Source organism: Syngnathus floridae, chromosome 6 (assembly GCF_059516105.1).
Source record: "Syngnathus floridae isolate MCC-2025c chromosome 6, RoL_Sflo_1.0, whole genome shotgun sequence".
In the NCBI taxonomy this organism is placed as follows: Eukaryota; Metazoa; Chordata; class Actinopteri; order Syngnathiformes; family Syngnathidae; genus Syngnathus; species Syngnathus floridae.
Window position 1 is genome coordinate 8367338 of NC_142418.1, and position 21234 is coordinate 8388571.

At 41.0% G+C, this 21234-nt stretch overlaps 1 protein-coding gene and 1 long non-coding RNA gene across 3 annotated transcripts; one reads left to right on the forward strand and one right to left on the reverse strand.

Moving 5' to 3' along the window:
* Positions 1–1637: 1637 nt before the first annotated feature.
* On the reverse strand, positions 1638–16460 carry sf3b3 (splicing factor 3b, subunit 3). 2 transcript variants are annotated; one of them, XM_088379415.1, is made up of 27 exons: positions 16332–16460; positions 15570–15693; positions 15004–15159; positions 14539–14709; positions 14034–14206; positions 13817–13958; positions 13535–13647; positions 12357–12494; positions 12097–12200; positions 11785–11950; positions 10714–10809; positions 10002–10074; positions 9701–9852; positions 9472–9627; positions 8175–8330; positions 7209–7352; positions 6719–6841; positions 6488–6642; positions 6149–6323; positions 5426–5631; positions 5118–5274; positions 4302–4427; positions 3840–4052; positions 3540–3638; positions 3028–3171; positions 2840–2944; positions 1638–2478 (listed from the first exon to the last, which is right to left on the reverse strand). In XM_088379415.1, exons 2-27 carry the CDS (start codon positions 15637–15639, stop codon positions 2338–2340), a joined length of 3654 nt encoding a protein of 1217 aa, XP_088235541.1. In that variant the 5' UTR covers positions 15640–15693; positions 16332–16460; the 3' UTR covers positions 1638–2337. The 2 variants fall into 2 exon arrangements, with proteins under 2 accessions (XP_088235541.1, XP_088235542.1); XM_088379416.1 differs by having other exon boundaries at positions 16421–16453.
* A 198-nt stretch (positions 16461–16658) lies between these two features.
* Positions 16659–20120, forward strand: LOC148396364 (uncharacterized). The gene is made up of 3 exons (XR_015859048.1): positions 16659–17206; positions 17294–17383; positions 17534–20120. It is a non-coding gene; the product is annotated as an uncharacterized LOC148396364 (long non-coding RNA).
* The last annotated feature ends 1114 nt before the right edge of the window (positions 20121–21234 follow it).

Below are 21234 nucleotides of genomic sequence, written 5' to 3' on the forward strand. Positions count from 1 at the left end.
GACGCTATTTCCGATTTTTCACTGCATTGTACATAATCTCTTGATGGAAAAGCCATAATTCATAATGGCATACCGCCAGTAGGAAAATGCTGAAGATGAAAAGGCCCATGGAAAAACATGGAGGAGATACCTTACTTGGCTTTGTTTTAAAAGATGTAAAAAGCACCGAATCAAATGTAAATTGATGCGCCTTAGATGGGCCATTTGCTGATCTCATCACTATCCAAAAATATGATTTTTTACCGTACAGTATAACTTGCAGTTTTTTCGCTGAATTTCCTTATTGCGTTCTGTTCTTCGCACGTTTTCAGATACTCAAATCCCCCAATTTTTCGTCACCTATCCTTAAATATTAAAGTCACATTTTACTGCTTTCATGTAAATGTATGTAAAAATGACTCAGCACATTACATCGCTGAATATAAACTTTGTAAAATATTGTTTTTAGTTTTTTTTAGCGTTACGCAAACTTACTTGCAATTCGTAGCTTCTCATTAGGTCTTTCCCATGATTTTGCATCTGTAGGTTTGAGCATTTTCTCAGAGTCAGAAATCTTCATAGGTGGTCTGCGGCCTTCAATATTGCCGCTGTGAATGATTGTAGCTAATATCTGCTTCGTTTCATTCATCAAGATTTGTATAATGTGCTGCAGATGCGTTAAAGTTTGCAGAGGCGCCTTTCCTAAGCAGAATTGGAACAAGTATTCCTCCAAGTACTTGTGGGTCACTGCACTTCAATGTTCAAAGTCAATCTAAGAGGCCACTTTTTTTTCCTCCCCATCTCACCTTTTATCTCTTCCCCACTTCCTATTCCTCAGCTTGTATTTCCAGCATTTGGAAGTCAATTCCATTTCAACAATTTTTCCACAGTACAATCTTTGCCACCATCTAAAATGATCTAACTGGAAGAAACAAAGATGAATTGTACATGTATTGCGCGTGTACTATACCTAATGGTGGGAGTTATTCTGCTTCTGGTAATGTGGTTATTGATTAAATAAAGAATCTTCTAACACTGACTATTACTTCAGGCAAATTGCTTCCAGGACAACTTTAATTGTTACTGTTTGAAATAATTTGGCTTCTGAATTGTCATGAGGTCAATTATTACGCGTCACTTATAAATCAAATTAACAGCAGGATGTATGACTTGATGATATATTGCTAATCTTTCACGAGACAGAATGATGATCCAAGTAGTTTGAACTATGGAAAATTTTAACAGTTTATGTTTTTATAGGCAGTTTAACTCCCCATTATCGATTCCCCACTGAGATTCCATGAATACATTAGGTCCTATCTACTGTTTTTTGACTCTTGCGCTACACTCCTGTGAAAAACTTGTCATGTTGCCAAGTAACATGAAAATGACCAGCTTAATTACATTCTGTAATTAAGTTGGTCATTTTCTTTTGTGTGATGGCAATATGAATCACAAATATACCAATACAGAATGCCAAGCAGGAGAAATAAAAAAAAAAGTAGTATATTTTCAAACAACCAGTCAAGCAATTAAAAAAAAAACCTACATTCTTCCTAATAGCTGGATGTAATAGAATGATTGTCTGGTCTGACAAGTGAGAAGGTTAAGTATGCATCCTTGGTTGGTGTTGAACATGAAAAGAAAGGAAACGGACATTTTGTCAAGTAGAAAAAAACAACTTTATTTACAATACAAACTGTTGTTGTGTAGCCCACAAATGGCTGTTACTTCTTAACAACTTGCCAGAAGCCTTTGTGGTCAAGGTGGGGGAATTTGCAGGCCTAACTAGGACAACACTCCGCTTAGTGCGCTCATCCGCCCACCTATTTTCTCAGACATTTAATGCCACATGATGGCAAAACATCACCCACCGCAGACAGGAGACAAAATGTTTTTTCCCCCTTGGCCTTGTATCAAACCAAAACATTAAAACAAAATACCAATACCACCTTCTTACTAATCCTGCCATTTTCAGGTCACATTAAAAACCAAAATATGTACATGAGAAGAGCCCCAACTTTCTTCAGAACGGGGGCGATTATGTGTGCTGCCAACGTGAGGGGAAGCGCCGTTCTTTATTCAGCAACGCCGTGTGACTACTGAACGTTTGGACATCAGTCATGTCTGTCAATTAAGCAATTGGTCTGCTGACTGTGGTGCCACATTGTGGTAAGGATGACAAACCAACCACTGTCAGAGTAAAAAGCTGTTAGCTACTTTAAGTGAAAGGGCTTTTTTATTATTCTTGGAGTTGAGTCTTCGTCAATTTGTGTACAATGAAGTTCAAGTTTGTGTGAAATCAATTATGCATTTTTATGAAGTTTGAGCCCCTGTGATTAAGCTTGACGTCAGCAATTAGAATGCATAACGTGTGCGGATGTCTTCCAGTTTCTTGGAGACCTCGGGTGGTGTCCTGTCTAGTTCCTCTGCCACACTTTTCTGCTTGTGAGGCTCCATGCTGTTGAACTGCTCGCACAGATCTCCGTCAATCACATTCTGCAAGTTTGCCGGACGAGAACGACGACGGCGTGAGGACACTATCAAACTAGGACTGTCACGATAGAATCTTTTCAAAATTGATGGATATTAAATATTCCATCAAACAATCGAGTAATTGGATGGAATTGTGACTCAAAAAATTGTTGTGGATTTTGCCTTTCAGCTCCTTGTTTGAAAACAGCATGTTGTACTAAAAGAATTGAAACATTGTGTATTCAAGACATAGGAGGTCAAATTAAGTTGAACTCTAAAGGCTTTGAGTGGAATTTGTGGTTCATCTCAAAGTGCCCAATACCTCGAAGCTTTTGTGAGGAGCATATATGAGGTATTATGATGATGATGACGACGATAAACTCACCTTGACAGGGAAGTAGTAGGACCTAAAGCTGAGATGGTCCCTTCCGCACAGTGGCGGGAACTCAGAGCGCATGTGCATCTCTAAATGCTGGAAGAAATCATGGTCCTGGACAAAGAGAAGTGCTTTGATTAATTTGAAACGATTACTACTCATCAACCACAATAAAATGACAAAGGACAGGTTTTCACCTCATGTGATGTAAAGGGGACCAAAATTCCAATGCCTCCAGACAGGGTGGTGTAGACCAGTGACTCTGACCCTCCTGGGATCAGCGTGGTTTTTTGTAGGGTTAAGATGGTCTCCCCTATGTGGTAGTTGACGATCACGTCAGCCTGGAAAACACGCACAAGTGTTCATGCTGACACCGCCTGTGACACAGACTCATCCGGTTGTGTGTGGTTAGCCAATAAAAATGTGGCGGGCTAAAGTGTGGTGGAAAATGCCGTACGAAAATGTGTCACTGTCTGATGAAAACATGCATTTCCGTCCAAACATCATGTTGAGGGGTTTTCTTCGCACATGTGGCCATGATCAGAATGGAACACAGAGAGAAATGTCCCTTTTTTTTTTTTTTTTTTACATTTAATGTCAACAATAATCAAACCATTTCTAGATATTATTGACATCTTGAATGTCCAGCACTGCCTCTTAATACGACTCAGTGTACCTGCGCAACATAGCAATGACTTGTGGAGCTTACCTTCTGAGATGCTCCATTGAGAAGCCCTCTGTCCCATAAGGCTTTGTTGCCCGTTGGATCCTCGTCCACATCATCGCTGGTGTTGGGAGGAAGACGCACCTGAAATGTACAAAATTGACACATGGGTGAAAAAGTGGGATGGGCTTATGTTTGTTTTATTTACACCTATGCACCTTCTAATTTCTCAGCTGAGACAAATGTCTAACTGTTGTTCCATCCGTCATTAATTGAATGATAATGTTTGTTTTGTAGTGAATGCACCAGACAAAAGAACACAGTAGTCCACAGTCCACTACTCACAATGGTAATGTTCCCAAACTTGTCAGCGGAGGCCATGGTGTCGTAGTCAAGCAGACATGCCGTCGTCACCCAGCGGGGACACGTATCGTCGGCGAAGATGATGAGCTGGTTCTCGTTACGCCTGTAGCGGACCCAGAAGAGACTCTCCTGCACGTCAGAGACCACCACACGCTGGCCAATGGTGTGGATGCCCGTGACCAGATTGGGAACATGCTAAGCGGGAAAAAGTGGAAATAAAGGAGACACATTGTAAATGTTAACTTTCAACTAAGCATGTGTTTCTACTAAATACAAAGTATCTTTGTATTGTGCGTGAAAATGTTAAGGATGACTAAAGGATGATTCATCTTAGGACAACTCTAGTATTACAGGGGAATGTAAAGTTTGCGTTGATAATTTATGTCCAATTTAACAGCCTTTTAGCTAAAGCTGCTAAATGTTATATGGGTGTAGGCCACGTACCTTGTTCTCACACTTGCGTAGCAATTTCTTTTTGCCCATGTCATAAATTCTCAGGAGTTTCCCAACTCCCACTAAGGCCCGTCCCTGGAATGGTGCAATAGCCAACGGCACATCCTCCACTGGAGTCTGTTGGGAAGATCACAAATTAAGATTTTGAAGACGATTAGTTGGTTTCTGATCAAATATGAACATACTATGGATGCCAAGCTTTGTCTGTTTCCAAAACAATTGAGAAGCCACACTGTTTCACCTAAAGAGAGTGGCTTCATTGGAGTATTTGCAGTGGAACTTTCCTTTTGTACATGTGAGATGAGATTTCTGATTCAGAAAGAGCTGTCATATTAGCAGACAGTATAGGTCAGAGAAAAGTGTGTACCTTTTGTTTCTGACACTCTAGACTAGAGTAAAATAGGGAAACCCTGAGTTATGCGTTTATACCAGTAATTTGTAAATCTTTTTTATCGACTTAGTTGATTTAATCAATAATCCATTACGTTAAACATGTAGTGTGTGTGTGTGTGTGTTCGTGCGCGAGGTAATTTCAAACTTTTAAGCCTTTCCACATTGACTTGAGAACAAAGCAACATCACCAACTCTTTCTGAGAAAAGTTGTGCCGACTGGTCTTTCTGGATAATCAAAGTTCATTTAATTTGATCCCAAACAAAGTGCCTTAGAAGTGGTGTGCAAATGATATAAAACAGCATATGCTGCATCTTTTTGGGGGGGTTGGTATGTGTGCCTGCACAAAATTACTGCGAGAAAAAAAGAGACCCCGGTAAAACAAAAATCGTAATAGCCCGAAAACTCAAATCCACCTTGTGCACAAACTCGAGCTTTTCCCCACCACCGGTGAGGCGGTAAGTGTAGATGAAGCCACCCGCAACTGATCTAGGGTTGAGGACCATGTCTCTGGCCACTCCCACCAGGACATACCAGTCATCCCCTGCATTGTGGAAACGACACACGGCAACACTGGACAACACAAAAAAAGAGCACACACACAACAAGAACAACAAAAAAAGCATGTATTATTTAGAGTGAGTCAAGTAAACATTACACTCTGTATCATTCAGGTTTGTCAAAATAAGGCAATACATTTCTGGCTGAAACAAACAATACATACCTGAATGCAGCTTCGTTCTGCTCCAACTGAACTTGGTCTAATGTTGCACCCTGAATTGGGTTGACCAGCCGCACCAGCGAGGCCCACTGCCTAGCGCCAGCTTTTGGCGAACCAAAAATGGCTTCTGGGAGATTCTCATTGAGGAAGGCGGCTGCCATCTCAGCAGCCAGTTCTCGTTCATCCTCACCTGCAGCCTCCACCATTTCCTGCATGCACAAAAGCAACAATAAAAAAACGCATCAGACCATGAGACCGTCTTGTCAGTGGCCTCGTGCACCTGCTTTTCTTCTGTTCTAACCTCCCTTCTCCCCTTTTTTGCATTCCCTAAAGAAAAAGTCCATATTGCACATGGTTACTTCGTTTGTGACAGGCTGGCTGCCGCGCTTCCCTCGCTTGTCCGCAGTGACGCACATTGCTCAGAGACACGTCCCGTGCTATCAGTCAGTGTGTATTCAAACGCTGTTCTCCCGTCACTTATAGACCCACAAAGTAGTGCATTCACGAAAGATGAAGTGCAAAGTGGCGAGGGTTGACGTAATTAAATTGGTCCATCCTGTTGCGTGAAACATGTTTTAATAACTATCAAAATTCTGCTTTCCAAGTCATCATTTTGCAACGTTAATCTCCATTTCTACGTGTTACCAGATGTTTTGCCGTGCCCCGAGGGTTGGTGGTAATTACTCCCTTTTGTCATATTCTCACCCTGGAAAATGTCCTTCATACCTCAGCCATCTGTTGTTTCCTTTGAGCTTTAGTCGCCTCGGTGTAGGCATTATGGTCAGTCTCAATCAAAATGAGGTTGTTGGTCTCTGGGTGTATCACAAATTTCCTGGGAGTGTACTGCAGGGGAAAAGCCACCTGGTTGAAGACAGCTCCGAGTTTCTCCAATGCCAAGATTCTGTCAAGTAAATCATGGCAATAAAGGTGTCGATGAGAGCCAGATGGATACGAATGTTTTGCACACTCAAAGACAAGGTGCTGACAGACACACGGTTACCATTCAGCAGGAGTTATGTATTGTTGCTAAGTCATAAATAGACACGCTGAAAGGAACAGCTCTACCTAAGCGTGTTGGTGGAGATGGCCACTATTCCTTCCGGGCATTGCTCGGAAGCAAAGCCTGAGGCATACTCCAGGGTCTCATATGACAGAGGTGTCAAATGGAAACGGGACTGATAAGAGTAGCTGAGCCAGGAGCGGCTGGACATGGCAAGGACCTGTTGATGATAAAAGACCCTTTTGACTTTGTATTCATACATAAATTGTGATCTAAACATTTTCAAATAAACATACAGCGTCCTGTCCCTGCATCTTGACTCTGAAAAGCTTGACAGGTCGTGAGCCCAGGTAGCGGGTCCTGGTATCGGACAGATCCCCGGTGACTGGATCCAGGACAGTCCTCAGCAGTACACCGTTCTACCACAAAAAATACACAAAGACACCGTTCAATGACAAGGCCTGTAATTTAAAAGAAACGAGACATTACATACTCTCAATGAGATTATTGCGTAACTGTAGATACTGAAAATGTGACCGTTAATATTGTGGTGCTGGTGCATTAAATTGGGATTTTGAAATAGCTTACAAAAGGGTAGCTGTGATTTCTAGAGCGCTTAGGATGTGTCAGCTTTAGAGAAAACATGTATTGCGTCGACTTATTATCAAATATACTCTTAACAAACTTGATCTGCTTTCGTGCATACACATTTTTTGAAAATGGGAACCAAGAACAATTATGAGTGGAGATTTTTTTATTATTGCTGACCTGAAAGATCCATCATACCTGAAGCCCTATGTTGAGGTAGAGGAAGCCGATGGTTCCTTTCTCTCCAAGTTCATCCTGTTTCTCAACCCCTCCCATTTCAACAATACAAAGACTCTCTGGCTGGGCTGGAAGAGCCTGCATACTCAATGGCTGCAAACAATCCTAAAAGAGAAGGAAAAATATATAAATTTGAGCCTATGTTTTTTCAAATTGAAAGAAAGTGAATGTTGTACAAATTCAGATTATGAGACACATCAGCATGTCTGGCATTGTCTGAAAAGCCTGAAAAGCAGCATGCCATCAACTTATATGAAGTCAAGCACCTAGTAATGATTCAAGTCTTGAGGGAGATTCGACAACATCTTTTGCACAACACTCGGACTCCCTGAAGTCAAAAACGTGGGTGCCTGGAATCATAAATACTCCCCTGAACTCACTAACGTGGGCTCCTTGAACCATAAATATTCTTATCTTATTTAGCGATGTCATGTTGTGAGTTAGAACTACAAGTTGAGAAAAAAAAAGAAAATAGACTCCAATTCAGCCTTGTGTTTGCAGCTGAGGGCCATCATGTGTTGCTGTTTATGTAAATGTTAACATGAACAGTTGCATATAATTATTCATTTGGAGCTTTGCATAGTCACTATGATGTTGCTTCACGCTTTCCCTTAAAGCAAGGTTTTTCTAAACAAGGCTCTAACTTCAGGTGTCGTTCCACCAATCTAGGGAGCACAAGTGTGATGGAGTTTATCCCACCATCAAAAATGTAACTCGATAGCGTGTACAAAATTGTTCGTTTGTGTTCACTGAAAAACCGATAATAAAAAAATCGACTTAAATCACTGCAAACCTAGCAACAAAGAGCCTCATAAGACTTCATAAAGCTAGTGTCTTTATATTTTTACAACAGGTATGGGTAGTGGAAATGGTGGCAAGATTAAAACCTTCATTATCTGTTACAAGAAAATAAATAAAAATTCATACCGAAGGATCCAGTGATATGATTCGAACAGTGTTGTCAACCAGTCCCACAGCCAGGAACCGAGAACGCTGTTCACCAGGGGGGACATTGGCCAAACTCATGCAGACCACATCTGCAGACATCTCCTTGCGCTCAGTATACTCATTTAGCTGGCCTGACTGGAGAAATGGGGGAAAAAACCAAAACAGTCATCACAAAGATTCGAAGAACCAAGCAGACAGTTTATTTATAAAGCACTTTAAATACAAGCACAGCTGCAAACAGTGCTGCACAGTGCTGAAAACAGATACAAATAAAAGATCAAAAGAGTAACAATACGTAAATCCATTATCAAAACAACCAAAACTAAATAAAACTTTCAGACTTTCCAGTGTCTGGTATAGAAACTCATTCACCACAGCATGATGCTGAGCAACCACCACCATCCCCTCCCAATGTTTCACAGTGGAGATAGTGTGTTCCAGTTGACTGATTGATTGATTGATGGATTTCCTCCAAAGTGTACGGTCTCCCTGCCATTGGCAAACGTGAGCCAGTGCTCTTCATGGAATGTTTCACAACAACGGCTATTCTTCCCACCACTTTCGTATGGTGCACAACCATGGACAGATTCTCAAGACTGAAATTATCTGCAGCTCCTCTAGAGTTTCCGTGGCCGTCTCGGATGCTTCTCGGATGCTTGGGATGATTTTATAAACCAACTCTGCGTGACACTTCACCAAGACTTTAACTCTGACCTGATGTGTGGTCGGTCTGCTGTTTTCTTTTAGCTTGATGGCGCTGTTTATCCACATGTTTTTTTTTAGCAAACTTTAGAGGGTTGCATAACAATAAATATACTGACATTTGATTAAACATGGACTGTTGTGGTGCTCTGTGCCATCCAACCACGCTTGATTATATCTAAGGGTATACCCGCCCAGCGCCCTCACAGCTCGGTTGCATTGAATCCCTAGGCTCCCCAAAGATTTTTTTATGTTTGCTGTGGTTGGTGTAAGTCCTTGGTTTCTGCATTCAGGATTTTGATATCCTTGCCTACAAAGAAGAGCATGATGAAGATTCCAGCGAGGCTCCTTGTGGAGTTGACATCAAAGAAAGTAGTAAAATTTCTCAACATGATGCAGTGAAATGTTCGTATCGCTATTGGCAGTGGTGGAAATTGAGCTGAATGGTTGCCTAACGACCATCTGCTCAAACCGAAGTACGCTAAGTGTGGGTTTTGGTCCCAACCAACCACAAGTAGATGACAGACAGATCGACAGGATATAAACACAACATAAACAATAAACATTTGCCTACCGGGTCCATCTCAAAGTAAACCAGCTCACCACCCGTGAGTGCGATAACCACTTGCCGCTGGTTCACAGCACAGCGGACAATGGTCTTTTTACCAGGAGTCTTCCACTCATTCACACGCTTGTCTGCTCTGATATGGCGGATCCCATCTGGGTATACCTATACAGAGCAAATGAAACGGAAACCACATTAGTGAATCACGCTTACAAAGTTCAGAGAGCATTTTACCCACCTGAACGAGGGCATCGTCACCTAGCAACGAGCAGGAGAGGGTGGGAGTTGTTCCTAAGAATCCTGAATCTGTCACCTCCTCCACAGTCTCGCCAATGGACAGAACGAGCGTAGCGTTGACGAAAGACACGATGATATAAGCATCAAATTCATCTAAAAATGAAAAGAAAAGGAGTGGTGACTACAAATAGTTGAGGAAGGACTACTCCATTTCACTCTAGCAATTACAAGAAGAAAAAAAAAAAGACGGGGTAATATAATCTTTCTCTTTAGGAATTATTGACAATGAAAAAAAAAAATACCTTCGATATGTCTGCGTACTGTCCACACAGCATTGGGGTTACCGGGCAGCTCGGACACAGCCATCTCGGAAACCTGTCGAAAGTAATTAAAGATATTAAATTATACGAGCGGGGGTGAGGGTTTCAGTTATCGTAACCAATTCAAGATATGACGAGAACTGGTTACAAAACTGATTGAATAGTAAATAAGAATCCAGTCTTCTATTGAAATCCAAGCAGCTTGTTTATTTTGTTTTATTTGCGAGATTAAAAAACAAGACAAGCATTCTATGGAATTTGATTGGACATGTGTAATATGCGACAGACATGAAGTGCCTTGATTGAAGCGGCCATCTGTGTAAATTTACCAGAAACACGAGGACCATCTGATAACATTTAGGAGTTTGGATCGGGAGTAACCCTTGTCAATCAACCTTGATTAAACCCATTCTGTCTCCCACAATGGAGAGCACAAGATCAAGAAGAAATTCAAAGGAACAACACGTAGACATATGTGCGCACATATATGTAATTTAGATAATTCCCTTTTCACTTCTTGCAAAATTGTATAAAGGTGACCATAGGTACGTATGTATTCACTCGTTTGTGCAACAAAAACTACACCAAAGCAGATGGCATTCATTAGGCCCCCCTTTAGGGGATGAAATTATTTGTCTTAATCATTTATTACGAGATGTGATTTATAAATCAATCCATAAATAATTTTATTTACCTCCAGTCCATGCCTAAGAACTCTTAAAGTAGATTTGGGTCCTCGTCCACAGGCGACATAGAGCTGTGGTGTGTCTTCATTGGCCAAATCAGCAATCTATCAGAAAAGGAAGGAAAAACAAAAAAAGAGAGTGGAGATTAAGAATGTTATGGTAGAAATATCTTCACATGAAGGCTGCGGTATGGTATTTCTGCGGTGTGAATATAATACACAAACATTTCAACACAAACATACCCAAACGCTCAAATGTATCGCTCCTCTAAGTCTAGCCTCTAGCCAGCCACGGATATTTCATAATTCAACTTCAAGCACAAGATGGTTCATAGTAAATACATTATGATGTAAGGTAAACAACTAGTATAAGTTATTTTTTTACCTCTCTTATTTGTGTGCAACTTAGTTCTGTTAAGCACTTTTGTGTACTGAGAAAAAAAACATTTATCTTTAGTAAAATAGTGCAGCTGGTAAAATTGCCCAAAACAAACTAAGAGAGCGCACAAACACCTTTCTCATGTTTAGTTATCCCAGTGATGCCTCGCAGGAGATGTGTTACAGAAAAGCCTGCAATAAATGAAGATCGGCAAACTAGAAACATACTGAGGAGACGGGGGGAGGCCAAAGAGGAAGTTTATGGATGTGGTGCAGGAGGACATTCAAGTGGTTAGTGTGTCAGAGGACAGAGTGAGCCGTAAACAATCTGCTGTGGCGACCCCTAATGGTAGCAGCCGAAAGAAGACTGAGGCCCAATTTAGAAGATACCTTGAATGCATGACACACGAAACTAATGCTGCTTGAGAAAAAGAGGGGAAAAGCACCGAAGCCCTTGGCAGCCACGGCAACCGAACCAAAAATACACAAACCAAGGTAATTTGGTGAATGCTGAAAGCTAACCCTAGTTTGAAACCCTCCTTTGAAACGCTAACCCTAGTTTGAAACTCCAACCCTAGTTTGAAACCTAAATCCTCTCGTTTTATTAAGACTTCTTACCCATCTCACCTTTGACTCACATTTGATCAAGAAAATACGAGCAGTAATAATATGGAAGACACCAAACTTAAAATGTACACCCACCTGACAGGCCATGATTGGGGACAAGTTCTCCTGCTCATCAACCAACACCAGATTCTTGAGGGGGCGGGGCTGAAAGAAGAAGGTGTCCCCTTCTTCTAGAGGCATGGCAGAAGAGAACTCTGGCTCCTCATCATCATCGCCCAAGTGGGCAATCTGGTAAAGGTAACTAGAAAAAGGTTCAGTACAACATTATTCATAATGATGTAAGAGGAAATGTGCAGATTAAACACAGCTAAAAGAAGAAAACCCAATGTGTTAGTTTTCTATATTAAAAAATAGTGACATTATTTCAAAAACGATTATAGCACTTACTGATTTCCAAATTCTGAGGCCACGAAAAGGAAGCCAGTCTTCAAGACACACATGGCTGTTGCCACAGGAATTGTGTCAAAGTACTTCAGCCTGATTTCTGTGACCTAAACAACCAGAATTGGTATAGTACAAGATTTGCTTATATTTCATCATATTAACCACAAATAAAGCAAATGCAGGTTTTTGTGCAGTACACACAAAGTATAATTTCATTCCCTACTTATCATATCTCATACAAGGAATCCATGCATTTTCCTCACCATTTCTTCATCAGTTTCCAAGGTAACCTTAAAGATATCGCCTTGTTCGGTCTGGGCCAAGAAGAAGAACATGGACTTGGTCTTGTGGGTTGCCGAACAAACAAATATCATTCCACGCTCTGGGTCGTCCAGGTCATTCTAGCAGAAAGTAAAATATTCATTTTTACTACGCATGTTTTTTGAGAACATCACAAGCTCTGCATTTGGTCTGCCTTTATCGTCTAACATTTGTTGACATTTTCTCACAGTATGTTAGCAAAATCTTATGTCACAGACAGGTTCCATGCTAAGTTGCAATCATTCCCAATTACAGGTTTCTGTCATATGTAATCCAATTCTTTTCAGGCATTCACACTAGCAACTCAAATGGGTCCTATGTCCTGCCTGCCTCAGGAAATCTGCTACGTATGGGCACAAAATTCAATTTGGTTAGGGTTAAGCTTGTCATTTGAGCCACTGTGAAAGCAAACGGCCCCAAGTTGTTTATTTCAGTGTAGACATCATTACATGGCAATGACAAAAAGCAGGTCCAGTTGAGTTGAGAGTTCTCCCGAGTGCCTGCATACTTTTTTCCTCCAGGTACTTTGGCTTCCTCACATGCATTGCGAGTGTGAATGTTTTTGGTTTTTTTTACTATCTGTGCCTAGCTCACCAACGTTACAGATGATACAGTTGCAAGCATGTAACCCAAGATAACCCAAGCTTCAATTTTTTTATGCCACACTGTTTGATACATTTTTTGTCAAATATTTGTCAATTAAGTCCTGTTTTGAAATAAATGCTTCCAGTGGTGACAGCTGCTGTATTTCTGTTTATCTAAAATTGCCTGAAGGCTGAATGGTGTTAAACAATCGTCTCTCTCGTGCGCCATTTTGAATGAGGATGGACTCCCGCCGAAGAGCAACGTTGCGTACTAAGGATAGGTCACATCAAATAAACGAATTTGAGGGGATGACATTTTTAACTAAGGCTTTCCAGACCCACTTCCTTAGTGGTTGCAGCTTGCCAGGTTCGGCCGCACCAGGGCTACCAGGTGTAAAGTTAGTGGAGAGACCTGTCTAGTGTCAACATCATATTCATCTACCCTTAACGTGACACATTTATTCTCAAAAAACCTTGACATTCCAGATGATTACAAACTTTTTCTTGCCTGTTGATGGATGGATAGTATGACTCACCCTTCGACGTGGGATAGGACAGCGAATGTCAGGCTGGTCTCCAAAATTCTTATACGTGATGTAGTTTTCAGAGCAGATCAGAACTCCGCTTGGCCCATCGGAACCACCGGGAACTAGATATGCAAGAGGAGAACTGCATGAATGACCAAGACTGGTAATTTGCATTATGAGTTTATGTCAAAAGATTTTGTGTAAATATTTATCTCTCCAAGCATATATAAAAACCTTTTTTTCCCATGAATGTTGCTCTTAAACACAATGGGGTTGTGAACATTTGCCTACCAGTGATGAGAAAGTTTCCATGTTCTTCTAAAGCCTCGCTATACTTGCGGACCACGTGGTTCAAGCCAAGGTCCAGCTCATAGAAAGTGAGTGTCTGTTGCGTGTTTGCTGCAGCTTCTCCAGTAGGGTCATTGTCAGCTTCCTGTAAAGTGGCAGGCATAACGCTTGAATAAGTGTCTTTTTTTTTCTTTGCATAATTCCATGAACATGCGAGTACCTCATAGTCCATTTCAAGACAAGCAAACATGGGATTCTCAAAGCCCACGTCCACACCCACTACATGGTAGACCAGCGTGTTGGCTTTGTGGGCCTCCAGTGGAGAAGAGATGGTCAGCCGTGCAGCTGCATCTCGATTGAGAATATAAACCAACTTCTGTTTCTCTATTGCCCCTAAACAAACAAACAAAAAAAGACGACAGCTCACATTAATGTCACCATTTCTGTTGAACGATCTACCATAATTGCAATTCAGTATGCTATGTTTCTTAAACATACATCCTCTTCTCATGTACAGTGCCAGTCAATAGTTTGTAAACACCCTTTAATCCAGTGTTTTTTATTTTATCATTATGTTAACATTTCCAGTGCACTATTACTTAACTCATGGACATTGTGAGGAAATATCAATGGAATTATTGAGTTATTATCATTCTTTTTTTAACAGGATAACAGTGGCTTTCAGTTCACAGCTGTGCAATATCAAGATACTCTATTGAACATACCTATCATGACGGCTCTGCCTTTGGGGTCCACTGCCAAAAACTGTCCTGGGACAATTCGGCGACAACCACTCTTGCCAAAAGTCTCCTGGTGAATTTTCTCGAACATGTTTTTAGATGGATGATATTCCAAGATGACGATACGACCACTGTCACTCCCGACAACAATGTAATCTACAAAAAACAAGCAATCAGAACAGTGAATACAGTAACGGGGTTTGCCAACAACAAGGCACTTTGGTTTATCTCACAAGACATGAGCATTAGTAAATCCACAATGTTTTGATTTTTATTTGCCTTTTGCGACATCACCACAGAAGGCTATACTGGTGATCCAAAAGGCAAAAGTTTGATTATCAAGCCCAAACTGGAAATGGAACTTACTTTATTGTAGCTTTTAAGCTACTATGCAACATGCCACGAGAGCCGACTTCAAAATCATAAGTGTACATGCGCTGGGTTGTATACCTTTGGTTCCTCCTGTGAGTCTGAAGGCCATTAGTGAACGCACAATTCCAAACACTTCCATGGTGAGTAGTGTGTGGACCTTTCCCGTGTTTGCGTCTGGTCGCAGCAACTCTATGATCTTTCCTCTGGAGACAACAATCTCTTGCATCTTGGTTCCTACACACAAACAAGACAGATGGAGAACAAAATACATAACCAAGATTCATACAAAAACAACATAATGGAGGTACATCTGATGAGGTTTATTTCAAAGAGAAACTAAAATGTAAAAAACAAAACTCCTTAGGAAGGAGGAAGGATGGCCCAGCAAGCCATTGTTATTCTTAGCCAGGAACAGTCAGATGCTCAGGGTATGGCGAGCAGGCTTATTGTCAAGGAGAAGTCGCCACAATTCTGGTATCTTGGACTAGGTTGGTCATCTACTCCCAGATTAAAGGTGAAAACACATTTATGTCCTGGAACTATTCAGACACACTTCATACAACTGTACTATGGCAACTTGTCAAGATAAGAAATTAGGCATTAGGTTGACAAGAGCAGACAATAACATTGAGGCGCAAACTCACCCGAGAAATTTCCATGGATGGCATGTGTGATGCCAGTGGCACGCTGTAGCGTGATGTTGTAAAGAAACATGGCTGTGTCTCACTGTGGTTTCCCCACAAGCCTGTCCACTTGTCCCAGCTCAGTCTGAAAAGGGGGTCAGGTCAGTTAGCTTTAGGAAGGCATAATTATATATAATATAATTTATTTACGCTGCATTACATTTTACATTCGTATGGCAATGAACAGCTTGAAACGACCACTTTGTCTCTTTGCTCAGTATCTGCCAAACTGCCACAATCTAAACCAGGGGTGCTCAAGTCCGGTCTTTGACAACACCTAGCCACCTTGTTTTAGATGTAACTTTCTTCTAACACACCCGATTCAAGTAATCAGTTAAGCAGCAAGCTTTGGATGAGTCAGACAACGATCACTCAAAAACGGCACTCAATTTGTGTGTTTCAAGGAAAATAACAAAGAAGCAACATTTATGTTGTTAGCATTGCTCAAACTGCTAGCCTAGCCGGCGAAAATGATTTCAAATTAGATATGAATTTAACAAGAACCATATATTTGCAAGTTAAAATATGTGCGATGAGCCAGTGTTGCCCAAAGCAAGAACTTCTCTGACAAAAAGCGTGCACAATAACGCTACTTTGTATTCACTGTGGCGTGAGCCCATTCATACAAAGTGCGAATCTTCCGATCTTACGAGCACACTTTGCACAAATACGGTATGTGTTTGATAACAGACAAACAGCAAATTCGTAAAGTAGCATATTTACCAGTGTGGTAAACAAGATGATTATGATTTCGGATAGATACAATCGCATCAATTTAATAGTCTTTCGATGCAAGGAAGCCGACGACGTACCGCCGTTTAAGGGGTCCTTCCACTATTTGTACTACGTCACACAAGGTAGCGCATAAACTGCCTGACAAGAATCCGTAAAGAAGTCGTATAGGCAGACACATTCCAGCAGATGTCGACAAAGACCGCACGAGCGTTACAGGCTGACTGTTCCTCATCTTGAACAGTTGCCCCCTCCCAAAAAAGAGATAGGAAAAAAGCATTTTCTTTACTTTCTCAGTACCCCCCCCACACACACACACACACGCACACACGCACGAACAGAGCGACAATGGTGATTTAGAAAAGGCCCGACCGGAAGTAGTATCTTTTTAACCATATTGCTGCTCGCTTGACACCAATAGCCGTCTGTGATGGAGAGATGCATTGAGGAGCGTTTTTCCCAGGGGTGAAAAAAAAAAAATACGCACACCCTCCACCTGCTCTTAATGCATGGATTATGACGAGTCGGCTACTAGATCAGTCCGCTGTAGTATTTTTTCCCCCCGATCATTTTTACTCGAGCGGGATAATGCTCGGACTCAACGCTTCCTAACATCTGTCTTGGGCTAGTTTGGATTCGCTAACATCCTCCACAAGCAAGCGATATCTAGAGTCATCAACGCGTTTGGCATTGAGAGCGTGCATAGCGAAAGAAAAAAAAAACATTTAGATTCAGAGTGTGAGACGAATCAGCAACGAGCGACTAGGTGAAGCGGGGCTGACGAGAAGGAAAGAGAATGCTTGAAGTCAACGCTTTTGGGAGATCTATCCACCAAAAATCTCGTGAGGAACATCTGATACAGTAAGGTGAATCGTTTTTTATTTTTTTATATTACAGTGTTGTTTTTATGCATTATATTGTAAGGAAGTAATGTTGTTTCGTTGCATTATAAGGATGAAGATGCAAGCATCTCATTCACCGGTGCTGGAGATTAGGGGCTTTTTGCATCTGCACCAGTTGGAGCTTCACTCTACCTCTAAAATGTATGCCAATGTCAGTTCTTTGTCACCTTTCCCACCCATTGGGCCCTCAGTTCGGTGCATTTACTCCTTATATGGCCGCTGCACAACACACTTAAGCATGATTAAGTCTGTATTTTTAGTGTTGTTTTTGTTGGTCTTTTTTCCCCTCAGGAAAGATTAAAATGATGGTGTCTTGGTGGTAAAGGATGGAGTGAATGGCGCAGCAGTGTCTGAGAGTGAAATGAGACTTTTGCCTCCTCTCATGCAAGGGTCACTAAACAAATATTAAACGAGCTAAATTGACAGATAAGAACGTGTGTGTACTCGAGGAAAGAAAATGGCATTCAAACCATGCTGAAAACACTTGTTTTCCCATCCCACCAAAAATGACTGCATATACTTACCCAGTTTTGTGTGCCCTCTTTGTCTTGTATGTCAATGGGTTGATTGTACGCCCAAAAGTGTCTTTTTTTTTTTCATACGACATGAAAAAACCCTACTGCTTTGTACGTACTAATTGGGTGGTTTCATGATGGCAACAGTTTGGACTTTGGGTGAAATTATTCAGAATTTCAAATAGGAATTTAAGAAGTCTCACCATCACGGAACAGACTTTGGTTGACCTGCGAGGTCTGACGTGCACTGGTAGTGTAGGGTTGAAGGAGACTGCTGTCCATAGAACTCTTCCTTCCGTGTTACAGACGATTGCATGAATTGAATGGGAAGAAGACAAAAAGAACCATTTGAACGTGATGCTAATGTACTTGCATTATTTCTTCCTTATCTGTTGAATTCATTAGCAAGTAACAGGCTGGCTTTCTTGCGTGGTCATGCCAATTACCCCCCAGTTTCCAATTACCTGCCATTTAGTCCAATTACTCAAGTAAAAAAAAAAAAAAGTTTACAAATGAAGTCTGTGATGCTGTCAATAGACAAAGCTAAACCCCGTAGTGGTCTACAGGGCAGGGCGACGTGAGCTAATAAGACACAGAACTAATTGGTCGCTAATAGGATTCCTTACTTTAAACCTTGACACAACACACACACACACAAACACAGCTCATTATACCATTGCGCATTCTTGGAATCCTGAGAAAGGATTTGAAATGTAAATCCCTTCTGTCAAAAGCTATACATAAGTTGTGCTTTGTCTGCACTTGTGAACCCACACCTTGAACGCACATCGCACAAGACAACAACACTCTGTGGAAATTGTCAGCCATTTATTGGAGGACGTTTAAAAAAAATGTAACAAATTAATGTTTGTAATGAAGAAGAGGATTCTGTGGACTCCTTCAACAGTTCAAGTTTGCTATTTAAACAACTGTTGTGAGCTCCATTCACGATGATGATGAACTGGCCTATAGGGAAGAGGTAATAAAGCTGGCGGACTGGTGTAACGTTAACAACCTGATCCAGTGTGGACAAAACAAACGAGATCATCGTGGATTTGAAGAAATGGCCCAATCAGATTTCAACTTCAATGATACTGTCCTCTGCAGCAGGAGGTTCAGATTCAAAAACATTTTCTTCCCCCTGACCATAAAATTATTCAACACCCACATTCAGAAACAACATCTCATCTATGGACTGTAGAACCAATATTACCATGGAAAAAGACCTACTTAACTGTTGTTTCTTTTTCCAACACTTCTTCCAAACAGCATTATTAAAGATGTTAATTCTTTGGGTGTTAACAGATGAACAAGAGAGGGGAATAAGAATATTACAGTACACACGCTTTGCTGTTGACAGCGGTTGAATTCCGAATTTATTTCCAGCCCTGTCTAATGAACTCATCAGGAGAATGTCTCATAGGCTAATTTAATATCCAGGGAGCACAGCGTTTTAATAGAGTTACACAGGCTAAATGAGAGTACGTAGGTTGTCCTTTCTTTCTTCACAGAAAACCAGAGCTAGTTTGTTGTGAGGAGGAAAAAAGGCAAAATTGTTACTGCGCTGGTGACAGTGGGAGGCTGGCAACAATGGCTGAGTTAAGGATGTCGAGCTAACTAGTTGTCTAGTCAAGTCTGAGTGCATGCAGGTTGGCTGAAATGTTCAGATGAGAATCGATTACATCGGGAGATTTGTGAGCCCCTTTGCGACTCTTTTATAATTCGGAGCTGCAGTATTCAAATAAACTTGACTGTTGTTGGGCCATCAGCCTTGAAACGGCATCTCTTCTATTTCGGTGGCGCAAAAAAATGGACATCGGCAATACATCACTCATAAGCAGGAAAAAAATGCTTGTGTCATTGATTTTCACATTTCCCTCAACATGATTTTTCAACTTAATCCCAGGTATAAAGCATAAGCCCCTGGATGTGTTCCTCAAATTTAAAGAGGCAGCTCTAATTTTTTTTTCAGGCAACTTCACCTCACCCGTCTTGGAGGAAGTCAGTGCATTCAAAGGAGCTAGGACGTATTGACTTCTTCCCTTTTTGTTCACAAACCTCGTTCCCTAACCTAGAAAAACTACACCTAAATTGACTTTATTGAATTTATTTCAAACATCACACCAACACAATTGCATTTGGGAACATGTCGTCATAGACATTTTTGTTTTGTTTAAGTATTAACTCCATTCTTTCAACTTTTGTACCTTTTCTAATTTTATATTCATGCCACTCACTGCCATAGCAACAGTCACAAAGTCACATCAATTTACTTACTAAGCCAACATTTAATAGTTTTTTTTTTTTATAAATAATCTGTTCAATGTATTTACAGTGATAATAAACTCTTCATATGGCTGTCATTTTAAATGACTCTAGTGGAGTACATTTTGAGTAGATAAATCGCATTCCTTGCTCAAGTGTGTTTAGGTGGATAGTCTGTGTGTATTAGTAAGCAGTTGGCATTGGCCCTCAGGACCAAAAACCCTCCTCCTTTCTTTCCCTCAGTATTCCTCTCACCTCAACACCAGACTAATAGGGGAGAAAGGGGTGAGACGTGAGTGAGAGCAGGGAGACATTAGAGGAAAATGTCTTGGCACTAGCAGGTGGCAGAAGAGAGAGTATTGGCTTCATTCATGCAAGAACACCAAAAGAAAGCAGGCGTATCCATTGGGTTTTAGACCTTTGTGACAAATAGGTGCTGGAAATCCCTATTTAAAACAATACACCTACTGCATCTATTGATAAGACACTATTGAAACTGATTTGATATATAAATGCGTCTTACTTTCCAATTAAAATATGTGATTGGTTGATCACTAAAGTCACTCAATCAGTCCTGGTGGAATGAACTCATGCGTTTTCAATCTTATTCTTGTTTCATGCCATTTTGGCCATGTCCCTGGTGCTTCCAGTCACATAATATCACTAAATTGTATTTCACTCTTCCGCAAGTAAAAATCACCCTCTGCCATAGTAGCACAGTGTGAAAAGGTCATTTGGAAAGGGAGCACGACGTCCAATTAGATTTTGAAGGTTCACACAGGTTATTACGCATCGCTCACCTAAATGCAAAATGCAGAAAGACCTTCGGCTCAGAGGAGATGAAAAGGTGAGATGAAAAGGGACCCGTTGGTGACCGCTGAGATTTGACCTGATTTGATTGAAAAAAGGCAGTGAGGGGTTCTGATATCTACATGTGACAAGAATAACTTGTTGGATGTGAATGGATTAATAATGGTGAAAAAAAACAAGTGAGCTCTGCAAGAACATGGCATATAAACTGCTTTTTTTTTTGGTCATACCCACAGAACCATTTTATGGTCATGTATTGAGATAAGGTGCTAATAACTACCACTGTTTGTCCCTTCACCCATCTGAATCAAGCCGTGTTATACGCTGCCACTTACAGACAAAAGGCAATTTCTAATATGGAATAGCATACGGGTTCTAGCTAGAAGCAGTCACAATAATTTG

What these genes read in the sequence shown, in the direction of transcription:
- sf3b3 (XM_088379415.1), bottom strand. Translation starts at nt 15,639, where the DNA reads ATGTTTCTTTACAACATCACGCTACAGCGTGCCACTGGCATCACACAT. An exon ending in GGAAACAACAGATGGCTGAG is followed by an intron (nt 5,632 to 6,148) that starts GTATGAAGGACA and finishes TTGTGCATGCAG; the next exon opens with GAAATGGTGGAGGCTGCAGG. An exon ending in CCTACTACTTCCCTGTCAAG is followed by an intron (nt 2,479 to 2,839) that starts GTGAGTTTATCG and finishes GCAAACTTGCAG; the next exon opens with AATGTGATTGACGGAGATCT.